Here is a 12,666-nt window from a genome sequence, read left to right as displayed (position 1 = left end):
TCTTGAGGGAAGAAAATCTGTCATCCTTACCTGGTCTGGCCTAAAAGTGACACCAGACCAACAGCAATGTGGTTGACTCTTAATTGCCCTCTGAAATGGTGTAGCAAGCCATTCTGTTGTACCAACTTACTATTAAGTTTAAATAAAAGGAACTAAACCAGCCTGACATTGACACAGGCACCGGAAATAAGCCCAACAAACACACTGTTGTCGACCCTGGAAAATTGTCCTGACCAACAACTGTAGCTTGTGTCAAAATTCGGAGAGCTGCCTCATAGACTAGTCAAGCAACGTGCTGATACAGACATTGTTATACTCATAGGCAATATCCCAGACACTGCCATCACCATCTGTCCCAAACACTACCATCCTCATCCCAGGGTTCGTCCTGTCCCAGTGCCAGGACTGATCTACCAGGTGTGGTGGTACAGTGGTATATAGTTAGGATGGAGTTACCCGAGGAGTCCTCAACATTGATGCTGGATATGTGAAGCATCAGGTCAAACATAGGCAAGGAAACCTCCACTGATTACCACCTACCACTCTCGCTCACACTCCTCCATGTTTAACACCAGTTGGAGGTAGCACTGAGGGTGGCAGAGTACAGAATTTACTTTGGTTGGGTGATTTCAATGTTCGTAACGAAGAATGGCTACACAACACTATTGACCATGCTGGCTGAGTCCTAAAGGAAACAACTGCCATACTTGATCTGCAGCAGATGGTGAAGGAACCAACAAGAGGGAAATCCTGCTTAACTTCATTTTCACCAAACTACCTATCGCAATTGTGACCGTCCACAACAATATTGATAAGAGTGAACTGCATACAGTCCTTGTGGTGACAATGTTAAATCTTCACATTGAAGATAGCCACCATTGTGTTGTGTGATACTACCACCATGCTAAGTGGACAGACTTAAAACAGATCCAGTGACACAAAACTGGACAGCTGTGAGGTGCTGTGGGCCATCAGTAACAGTAGAATTGTGTTCAACCACAATCGGTAACCTCATGGTACAGCATGTCCCTCACTTTAACATCATCACCAAGCCAGGAGATCAACCCTGGTTCAATGACGAGCACAAGCACCAGAAGCAGCACCAGACATACCTAAAAATGAGATGTTAATTTGATGAAGCTGCAACACAGGACTATTTACATGCCCAACAATGGAAGCAGCATGTAATAGACAGGGATGAAGAATTTCACAACCAGCGAATCAGATCTAAACCCTGCAATCCTGGCACAGACAGTTGTGAATGTATATGGACAATTAAGAAAATAACAGGACAGCACATCTACAAATATCTTCATTCTTGTTCGGGGAAATTTAGATTTTTAGACTCTAAGAGTTAAAATGATACTTCCATACCAGAAGTGTAAGGCAGGTTTCAACTTTGTTTGGAGTGATTCTTAACAGGAGACAATTTTAATGTAAACATTCTAAGAATGGCTTAGGAGGAGACAGTCTAGGACAGAGGCTGGTAACTCAATTTGATTCACTCGACGTGATGTGTTGAAATAGCCATACTCCCCAGATATAATAGGCATTGGTCACTAACAAACTTCCTGCAATAGTATTGAAGACTTGTGCTTCAGAACTGGACACACTCTGAGCCAAGCTGTTCCAGGTAGCCACAACAGTGACTTCTACCTAACGCTGTGGAAAATTGTCCTAGGTATGTTTTATGGATTAAAATCAGGAGAAGTCCAACCCAGCTGATTATTGCCCCATCAGTCTACTCTTGATCAGAAGCAAAGTGATGGAAGGCATCATCGACATTGCTAACAAGCAGCAGTTGGAAAGAAATAGCCTGCTCATTCCTGCTATGTTTAGATTTCACCAAGGCCATTCTGACCTCAATACAGCCTTGGCCCAAACATGGAAAAACGAGCAGAATTCTAGTGGTGAGGTGAGAATGATTGCTGTTGATATCAAGGCAGCATTCAACTGAGTGTGGCGTCAATGAGCAAAACTGAAATTTACGGGAAACTCGGTGAAAGACCTCCACTGGTTGGAGTCATACCTGGCGCAAAGGTAAGTGGTTGTATTTGTTAGGGGCACCCATCTCAGCCCCTGGACATCTCTACAGGAGTTCCCTAGGGTTGTGTTTTGACAATTATTTTCAGCCACTTCATCAATGAGCTTTATTCCATTACAAGTTCAGAAGTGGGAATCTTCAATGATGATTACACAATGTTCAGCATTGTTTGCAACTCCTTAGAAACTGAAATAATCTGTGTCCAAACAGAATAAGACCTCACAAGTGCTAGACAACAAACATCCCCAACAATTAAGAGCCTAACCTTCACCCCAAAACATCCAATGGTATCATCATCCGAATGACCAGTAAAATAGCAGTGGATTAGGACACTCTAGCCGGAGCTCCTCCACTCCGCCCATTCTTTCTCTTCTTATCTTTTTTTCCTCCCTCTCTCCTCCCTTCTCCTCCTTCTCTCAGCCTTGGACACCCGGCGCTGGCCTTCGAAGCGGGGCCGGTGGAGACACCAACAGTCGAAGTGGGGACACCAGTAACCAGCTGTCTGGAGCGTGGATGCCAGGGGCATGAGCAAGGATGCCAGCGACCAGCAGCCCAGTGCAGAGCATGATAGCAGCCAGCAGTCACACCACATGGAGGCCCTCTGCGCTGGTCTGCTGCAGAGGGCCTTTGGAGAGAGACTGTGATGTTTGTCTTTTTAACTTTGCTTCTTTATTTTCTTACCTATGATCATATTGTGTACAGCTGTAATTGAACTTTTTTTTCTTCATTTCTCTATACTGTAACTAAGGATTGTCTCTAGATACCTTTGTACCTAAGAAGGTGCTGTAAGTGGTGACTTATAAACTTTTCACTACTCATTTGAGTATGTGTGACAATAAAGCTAATTCAATAACTAAATCTCCACTATCAATACTGTGGGAGTTGCCGTTAACAGAAACTAAACTGGGCCAGTCAATAAATTCTGTGGCTACAGGAGCAGATCAGGGTCTAGGAATTTTGTGGTGAGTAACTCACCTCCTATCTCTGTAACACCTGTGCTCCATCCACTAGGTACATGTCAAGACTATAATGTAATACTGTGCACATGCTCAGATGAGTATAGCTCCAACTACCCTCAAGAATCTTGATAGCAGCTCAGCAAAGCAGCCCATCTGATTGACACCCCACCTACCACCTTCAGCATTTTCTCCTTTCACAATTGATGCATAGTGGTAATCAATGTGCACAATCTACAAGACACACTGCAGAAATTCACCCAAACTCCTTCAACAGCACATTCAAAACCTTTGCCCTCTACCACCTGGAAGACCAAGGGAAACAGATATGTGGTGACACTACCACCTCCCCTCCAATTCACGCACCATCCTGACTTGCAGCTATGTCACCATTCCTTCACCTACTGCTACTGTGTCAAACTTCTGGAAATCCTTTCCTAACTGCATTGTGGTTGTCTCTACTGTCTAAGGAGTGGTTCAAAAAGACAACTCACCACCTACCTTTTACCAGGGCAAATACAAACAGCAACAAGTGATGGCTTAGCCATAAACCAATTAAAATACATGATATTCAAGGCGTGCTCACATCCGCACTTTGTACAGATTTATAATGGCCAGAGAATTCTGCTCTATCCCTCCAATGGTACATCCTAAAATTCGATGAGCTTTCCTTACTGTTGCCATACGCTGTATGTTACATTCATCTGTTTTACTTACACGTACCAATCATATGACAAGGATTGATAAAACAAGCAAGTTGATTTTTCATATTTTAATATATACATAGACAATGATAACTGAAAGGTTAAGGATACACAATTGCATGAGGTTAAAGCACATCCTGTCTTTGTGGTAGTGATTTCACAAGAGATTAAAAAATGACCAATAAAGATACATCTGCTTCATATCACAACACTGTATTACTGCTGAGAACTGTCCTCCTGGTACTTTGAGATGCCTGACCGGTATTTGACCTATCACCTAGAGTTATTGGAAATCACCTTCAACTGGAACACAGTTATAAATCAACCAATCATTATATACTCTGATGAATATCCCTTGTCATTACAGGAAGCAAAACTCTGAGGAGTGTTTAACCTAAAGGAAAGAACAACCTGCATTGATATAGCACCTTTTATGACCTTGGAATATCCCAATGATCTGCAGTGAATGCAGTACTTCACATGTCGATAATGTTGTGATGTCGAAAATGTAGCAGCAAATTTGGACGCATAAAGTTTCACGAACAGCGCTGAAATAATGGCCAGATAATTTGTTTCAATGATGTTGCTTGAAGCATAAATATTGGCACAGAGACACTGGGGAGAACTCTTTCTGGAGTAGTGTTATGCAATCCATTAACTCCATCAGAGAGGCAAGCAGGACCTCAATTTAATATGTCATTTATTGGCTGCATCTTCAACACTCTCAGCATTCCACTCAAATATCAGGGTAGATTATGTACTTAAGTCTCTAGAGTGGGGCTTGAACTCACAACCTTGTGATTTAGAGCCAATTAGTGCTGCTCACTGAGCATAACTGCTACACAGACAATAAGCATTTGTTAGATTTTTTTGCCCATGCCCCAAGTAAATAATGATCCCATGTACTTTATCTTGATTCTGCTCATTTCCCTTATGAGTTCTCATTATCTTGCATTTGTCCATATAAAGTACCATTTATCACTCATCCACCTGCAATAAATGTTGGCCTTACCAGTGACATCCACATTCCATTAAAGCATTAAAAAAAACATGAATTACTGAAACCCTATTATGGTGAGTTTTTAATGTCCTTACTGTTGGAAACCTGTGCCTTTGCAGGTTGGTACCATCTGAAAATTATTTTTAAATCATTCATGGGATGGCTAGGCCAGCATTTTTCTCCCATCTCCAATCACCTGCAGAAGATGGTGAGGCACTGTCTTCTTGAACCGTAGGTGTAGGAGCAGTTAGGGAGGGAGTTCCAGGCTTTGATCAGCAATTGTGAAGGAACATCAATACTGTTCTAAGTCTGGATAGTGCATGACTTGGAGGGGAACTTGCAGCTCTGTATGTTCTAGAAACAGTAAGAACCACAGTCGGATGTAAAATCTGAGCAACAAATTTAAAAGAAACATGAATTAAGACAGAGGCAGAGGTAACAGGATAAAAATTGTTGAACTAAACGTTGGATCCAGAAGGTGAGATGCCATTGATTGAGGTTATGTTGAGCTTCACTGATTTACTATAGCAGGCAATGGATAGAAAGGTCATGTGATAAAGGTTCATGTTAATATTACAAAAAAGGTTCTAAAATAGACAGAACCATGTATAACATTGATTTGTATTTCTATATTATGTGTGTCAAATAGGGAGAAAACATCCTGTCAGCATTTGGTCTCTCCCAGAGGAGGGGACCTCATTATGTGCAGTTAAGTCTAGTACACTAAATTGAAATAAGTACAAATATTTTGTTAGGGATAGAAGGAGCTGCAGATGCTGGAGAATCCGAGACAACAAGGTGCAGAGCTGGATGAACACAGCAGGCCAAGCAGCATCACAGGAGCAGGAAGGCTGACGTTTCGGGCCGAGACCCTTCATGAGAAAATTATTTTTAAATCATTCATGGGATGGCTAGGCCTGAAACGTCAGCCTTCCTGCTCCTGTGATGCTGCTTGGCCTGCTGTGTTCATCCAGCTCTGCACCTTGTTGTCACAAATATTTTGTTACTTCACTTGGAAGGTGTGGTGATTAGGACAAGGGCCAGATGGATCTCATTGACTATGAGATCCTTGATTAGAGTTGTTAACCTGGGACAATGAGGGAGTCCTGGCTGACAGATCTAAACAGAAGATTCAGAGATCTCCTCACTCTAGGGATTGGTTCTGAGCTGGCTGGTCAGAGTCCATGTCCTGTGCATACTTAAATAAAGGATGACTTGGTGACGGGATACCAGCCTTTGTGCAGTTATTTCAGAAGGGCTATTTGTGGCCTTGGCCGGTGAGAAGGGAGGAGGTAAAAGAATGGGTGTTCCATCTGTAGCGCTTGTATGGACAGGTGCCTTGGGAAGGGTGGGGCTAATGGGATAAGAAATCTGCTTCCTCGAGATAATACATTATTTTTGCCCGGATTATAGCTCTGCATTGTTGATTGGAGAAACATTGGGCTGAATGTTAGAAGACACAGTGTTCATGTTCCTCACACATTACCCTTCCCAATGGGCAGCATGGCTGTCCCTCTGACATTTAATGGGAATTCATACATTTGGCAGTTCTATAGTTGCGACAGCATCAGTCAAGAGCAGTTGTCATTGTTGATGTAACAAGCAGTCTCCACTAGAGACAGTCACTGGCTCACGTAGACATCAAGGTATGTGGGATCGGTGGTGATGGGGGAGAAGTGGAAGAGAATTTCAGCAAGATCACACTGACAAATTCTGGACCTGGAGTGGTACTGAGTTTGTGCTGTTGCAGGGCAGTGCGAAGGGGATGGCATGATCTCAGGGGAAGTTAGTTGACTCCAGTGGGCACAGGGAACCTGTGAAGAATGATCCCTTTTCCAAGTCAAACGCTAGCCCAAGCAGCTAAAGCTGTCTGATATCTGCCCAAATGTGGGTCTTCCCATTAGTTGACCACTTAAGGGCTTTGATAGTCCAAAGGCTACTCAATACCTCTACCGCCATGATAAACTTTGTGAGAGTTTTGCCACAGGTTGGTCGGTGGTGGGAAGGCAGCACACTGGAATTTATGAGATTCACTTATTTCAGTGGCCAGTCCACTGCCCTACATGAACAGGTGAGAAACTGTTGTTGAAGGTCAGAAGGTGGATGAATTACTCAGACCGGATGGACCACACCCCACAGTTCTGAAGGAGTAGCTGAGGAAATTGTAGAGGCATTGGTGGTGGTGTTTCAGGAATTACTAGAGTCAGGGAGGATCCCAAGAGGACTGGAAAATGGAAAAAGTAACATCCCTGTTTAAAAATGGAGAGCAACAGAAGGCAGGAAACTATAGGCTAGTTAGTCTGACCTCGTTAAGATTTTTAGGTCCTTCATTAAGAATGAGATTGTGGAGTACTTGGATGTGCAAAATAAAATAGGACTGAGTCAACACAGCTTCGTCAAGGGGAGGTCATGCCCAACAAATCAGTTAGAATTCTTTGAAGAAGTAATGAGCAAGTTAGACAAAAGAGAGCCAGTAGACATGATCTATTTGAATTTCCATTCTATTTTGACAAGGTGCCATACAGGGCCTTGCTAAATAAGTTAAGAGGCTATGGTTTTCGAGGCAAAGTATTGGCATAGATGGAGGATTGGCTGATTGGCAGAAGGCAGAGTATGGTGATAAAGGGGTCTTTTTTCATGACAGCAAGTGGTGATGGTGGAGTTCCACAGGGGTCACTGTTGGGACCACATATACTCAGGTTATACGTTAATGATCTGGATGAAGGAACTGAGGGCATTGTGGCTAAGTTTGCAGATGACACAAAGACAGGTGGAGGGACAGTTAGTATTGAGGATGCAACAAGGCTGCAAAAGGACTTGGACAGGCTAGAAAGTGGGCAAAGTAATAACGGATGGAATACAATGTGGGAAAGTGTGAGGTTATGCACTTTCATATGAAGAATAGAGGCATAAACTATTTTTTAAATGAGGAAAGGTTTTGGAAACCTGAAGCAGAAATGGACTTGGGAGTTCTAGTTCAAGATTCTTTTAAGGTTGACATGCAGGTTCAGTTGTCAGTTAGGAAGGCAAATGCAATGTCAGCATTCATTTGACGAGGGCTGGAATAGAAGAGCAGAGATGAGCTGCTGAAGTTGTATAAGACTCTGCTTAGACCATTTGGCTTATTGTGAGCTGTTTTGGGCTTGTACCTAAGGATGGATGTGCTGGGGTTGGAGGGGTCCAGGGAAGGTTACAAGAATGATCCCAGGGATGAAAGGCTTGTCATATGAGGAGCGGTTGATGACTCTGGGTCTGTACATGATGAAGTTTAGAAGGTTCAGGGGGATCTGATTGAAGCTTACAGAATATTGAGAGGCCTGGATAGAATGAACATGGAGAAGATGTTTCCACCAATAGGAGAGACAAGGACTGAGGGCACAGCCTCAGAATGAAGGGACAACCTTCATTTAGAACTGAGATGAGGAGGAATTTCTTCAGGCAGAAGGTGGTGATTCTGTGGAACTCATTGCCACAGAGGGCTGTGGAGGTCAAGTCATTACGTGTTTTTAAGGCAGAGATAGGTTTGTGATTGGTAAGGGGGTTAAGAGTTATGTGGAGCAGGAAGAAGAATGAGGTTGAGAAGCATGTCAGCCATGATCGAATGGAAGAGCAGACTTCATGCACTGAATGGCCTAATGCTGCTTCTATATCTTAGGGTCTTATGATGCTGGGTCCAGAGATTAACAGCTTAATGTGTGACAATGCACAGGAAAAGGGTTTCTTGGAGAGTCTAAGGAGAGCTCAGAGTGGGGTGCAAGTGTCTGCAGAGACAGGAAGTGTTAAACTATTGTAAATCTCTTATTTGTTTTGTGTGGTCAGGAGGAGCAACATCAACCATTCAGTTCCTCTTTATGCCCCACCCTTTCTCAGATCAGCTTCAAACTGGCAGAAAAACCATATTGGCATCTCCATTTGGGCCCAAGGTGAAATTGTAGTCAGAGCACCATGTGTCATTTTTAAAAAAGGGTTGCATCAGCTTAAGCTGAGTAGTTTGTGATAGGGCTAAATCAGGACTGGTGCAAAATAGCTGAGAGATTGGCAGGTAAGTTAACGTTTTGACTTGCCATATGCCCAGATATCCAGACAAATTGCAGGTTAAAATCATCCCCTTAGAATTCTGAGGTTTCGTAGAATTGAGATGATACTTTAAGTAAAACATTACTCTCATTAAAAATAATGAGAAAAATATAAATGCTTAAATAAGCCCTCAGCCTGTCATAGTTTCCTATGTTAGAGTTACATTTTAAGCCTGTCTCCTAAATTATCCAAAAGCTGAATGCGTTTTAGGAAGAAAAAAGGCCTTTCATATGAGATGAAAGATTTAATTGATTTTGCATAGTTTTACACAGAGGTGCAGATTGTTGAAGAGTATTTTGTGCATTTTTTGACATGAAGAATCTATTTTTATAAGATTTGTTATTCTCTTGTTATCCTAACGTCTTAAAAGAATGACTAGTGAAATTGTTACTGAATTGGTTAAATTTTCCAAACTTCCCTAGATTCGGGGAAGTTTCTATTATATTGGAAAGTAGCAAATATGTAACACATTTATCCAAAAAGGGAGGGAGACATAAAGCAGAAAACGATAGACCAGTTAGTTTAAAGTCTGGCATAGCAAAGATGTGGAACCTGTTACTGAAAACATTCCAGTAGGGCTTTATGGAAAAGTTCAGGGTAATCAAGCAGAATCATTGTAAATTTGTGAAAGGAAAACTATGTTTAACCTATTTATTGGAGTTTGTTGAGGAATAACGTGTTGTGAATGAAGGCAAAACCAGTGGAAGTACTGTACTTTGATTTCCAAAAGTTAGTGATTGAGGTGCCACATGAAAGGTTAATGTGGAAAATAGAGGTCATGGTGTAGGGGATAACATATTGGCATGGATAGAAGATTAGTTAACGAACATGAGACAGAGATGAGAATGGAAATTTTGCAAATGTAAAACTAATGCATTTTACATACTATATACACTATTGGTCTCCTTATTTAACAAGGAATGTAAATATGCAAACCAGAGAAGGTTGACTGGACTATGCCTTAAATGGGCAGGTTGTTCTCTGAGGAAAGGTTGGATAAGCTAGGCTTCTAGCAGTTGGCGTTTAGAAGATTAAAACGTCATTTGGTTGTTTCATAAGACATGCTAATGGGTCTTAATAGGGTGGCTGAGGAGAGGATATTTCCTCTTGAGGGAAAATCTGGACTTGAGGAAACTTTAAAAGTAAGGGGTCATCCATTTAAGATAGGAATGAAATGTTTTTCACAAAGCGTCTTGCATCTTTGGAACACAGATCTTCAAAGGCAATGGAAATAATCGTTCTTAAATATTTTTAAGGCAGAGTTAGTTAGATACTTGATAAACAAAGGAGTTAAAGGTTGTCGGGGTGGGTAGATGAGAATGAAGTTATCAGATCAGCTATTGTGTTATTGAATGGTGGAGCAGGTTTGAAGGGCTGAGTGGCCTACTCCAGCTCCTAACTTGTATGTTCGTACATATGTTCTAGTCTAAGACAGTGGGGCTTTCTACCAAGGATCTACAACTGTGACCAATCACTGGCATATGTGTCACATTGGGCTTTTATGAAGTGTATATGAGTGGGTAGAATTTTTGGTCTTGGGTATTTTCTCTTCAAGATTATTATATCTTCTAATATGTCTATTTTGTTTTTGGTTAGATCAATAAATACCCTAAAAACCTAAAGTATGGATGTCATACCATTTTTTAGCCAACAGCCCTACAGCCAAATATATACTAGATGTCAGTCATTTCGGGTTTTGTGAATGTCTCTATCTTTCTGTATATTTTCCATGTCTTCTTACCCAGTCTTCTAGTAATTTATTGTTTTTTTTTTGCTGTGCAATATGTTAAATCACATTGGGAGAAGGAAAGGGAAAGGAGGACAGATGTACTATGAATTTTAATGCACAATTATGATTGTGAAAATGGCAAATTTTGTAAGTTGCATTTCCTGTGCTTGTTTTACCTCCCTAGTTTCTGTTGGATACGAATATGAATCTTGTCCAAACCTTATCCTATGGGAGAAGAGAACTGCCCTGCTGCAGGGCTACGAACTGGATCCATCCAACCTGGGGGGTTGGTCACTGGATAAGCATCATGCTTTGAATGTAAAAAGTGGTGGGTTGTCCAATTTCTAGCAAATTATTCTACATGATTTCTTGTAATGCATTATTGTTTCAAATATCTATTATACTGTGACAACTTAGTTTAGATTCTGACAGATATTTCTGCTATTTTCTGTTCATATGATAAACACATTTACTTTTTGAGAAAAGAATGATGAATGTTTTCAGTTCAAAAAGGAGGCCATTCAGCCTGTCATGTCTGTCCTAATTTTGCAGCAATCCAAAGTGAAATTTGTTGTTTCCAATTCTCCCATAACCTTGTTTCTTCCTCTACTTCAAATACCTTCTCTTGGAAGGTACAGTAATGTCTTCATGAATGGTTCCTATGGCAAAGCATTCATGCAAAGTAAGTAATTCCATGCATCAACGATTTCCCTGCAAAGACATTTCCCCTAAGCTCCCTCTTTCTTCTCAGTAAAAATTTTAAGTTGCTGACCCATTTGTCCTCAGTCAGAGGAAATAGACTTTTTAAATTCAGTACTGTGCATGAAATTTTAAAAGAAAACTCTTTAGAACTCCATGTAGTATAGAGAAAAGAATCATTGGGCAGATTTTATTTTGATGCCCCTTGTCCCCACACTCCCGCAACCAACCCCAGAACGGGGTTTAGGGGAAGGGTCGCCTCTCAATTGGGCCAGAAGGAGCAAGCTGAAAAGTCAGTTGCCTTCCCATTCCCCATCCCAATGTCACGATGGGGGAAGCTGGAAGTCAGCCTTGCCACCCAAGAGGCCCCAAGAGGTTCACTTATGTACTAGAGGCCGGAATGGTCCACACTGGGTGGGCAGTCTGCTTATAGACTGGGTTAGGAACAACCTAGGCCCAACAAAAAGCCCCACTAACAACAATGTCTGTCTCGGTTGGAAAACCTCCTCCACATTCTTCTTATCGTCTCTCCCTTCCCCCCAACCTGACTACCTCACCCCTAGGAGAATGCTCCATTTACGTCTCCTTCAGGGCCTCCATGGATGTTCTTCCTGCAGATCTGTTGCTGCTCCTAGTGATGCCACTGAGTCTGAAGTGTTGCCTGCTCTCTGACTGAGCTGCAGCTCTTGGATGCGAACTCCTCATTCTCAGGAAACCACACAGTAGGCAGGGAAGCAATTGTCTGGAGTTAGCTCCCATTGGGAATCCTGGAAAAGAATACCTTCAGGTTATCATTAACTCTCCAGCTGGTGAATGGGACCTTCACCACGGCTAATAAGTTCACTCCATTGCGCTTTGATATTTGTTAACGATTCACAGACTATTTTGTTTAATAGAAATGATATACTTTCTGTCATTTTTGTTTTAAAATGTACTTAGTCAAGGTTGCTCTTCAAAGGCAGAAACCCTTAATATTGGGGAATGTGACCACATTTCCACAAATCCACGATGATAGTGTGAAATAAGTCTCCCACAACCATGTCAGCCATTTTCGATAAGATTAAAATAGGTATTGATACTTCCTTTGAAGATTTCTGATTTTGTAAGTCTTTAAGTGCTCCAGCAAATCAGACTCAATTCAAAAGTCAGTGGTGTGCGTGCATTTTGAATAATTCCAAAGAGTAATGGCAGAGAAGCTTTACTGACCTGATCCATAGGGAACAGTACCCCACCACCACCCTGCCTGACCCCCACTGCTCCTGTGCCCCTCAAAGCCATAACCACAAGGTGCAATTTTACCCCCAGTAACATCATTGATTGGTTCCCTGTCTGGAAGTTAGATTGATTACAAACTGGGTCTCCATTCAGGCAAGCCAAATGTGAAGCCTGCAGCATCAGGCAAGTCCCCACCAGGGATGGGTGAATGTGGGTGGTGGTGTTCAACAGGGGTTACAAGG

General features: G+C 41.9%; 1 protein-coding gene across 2 annotated transcripts in view; it reads left to right on the top strand.

Moving 5' to 3' along the window:
* The window catches only part of LOC109917230 (teneurin-2-like), a 766,679-nt gene that overhangs the window by 715,991 nt on the left and 38,022 nt on the right, over positions 1 to 12,666 (top strand). For both annotated transcript variants that reach the window (XM_048603631.1, XM_048603632.1), the window contains one exon: positions 10,695 to 10,838. In XM_048603631.1, coding sequence (XP_048459588.1) covers positions 10,695 to 10,838 — 144 coding nt within the window. The remainder of the gene's footprint in view (positions 1 to 10,694; positions 10,839 to 12,666) is intronic.

Source organism: Rhincodon typus, chromosome 12 (assembly GCF_021869965.1).
Source record: "Rhincodon typus isolate 14 chromosome 12, sRhiTyp1.1, whole genome shotgun sequence".
In the NCBI taxonomy this organism is placed as follows: domain Eukaryota; kingdom Metazoa; phylum Chordata; class Chondrichthyes; order Orectolobiformes; family Rhincodontidae; genus Rhincodon; species Rhincodon typus.
Note: the sequence above shows the minus strand (reverse complement) of the source record. Positions and strands in the feature narration are given on the sequence as shown.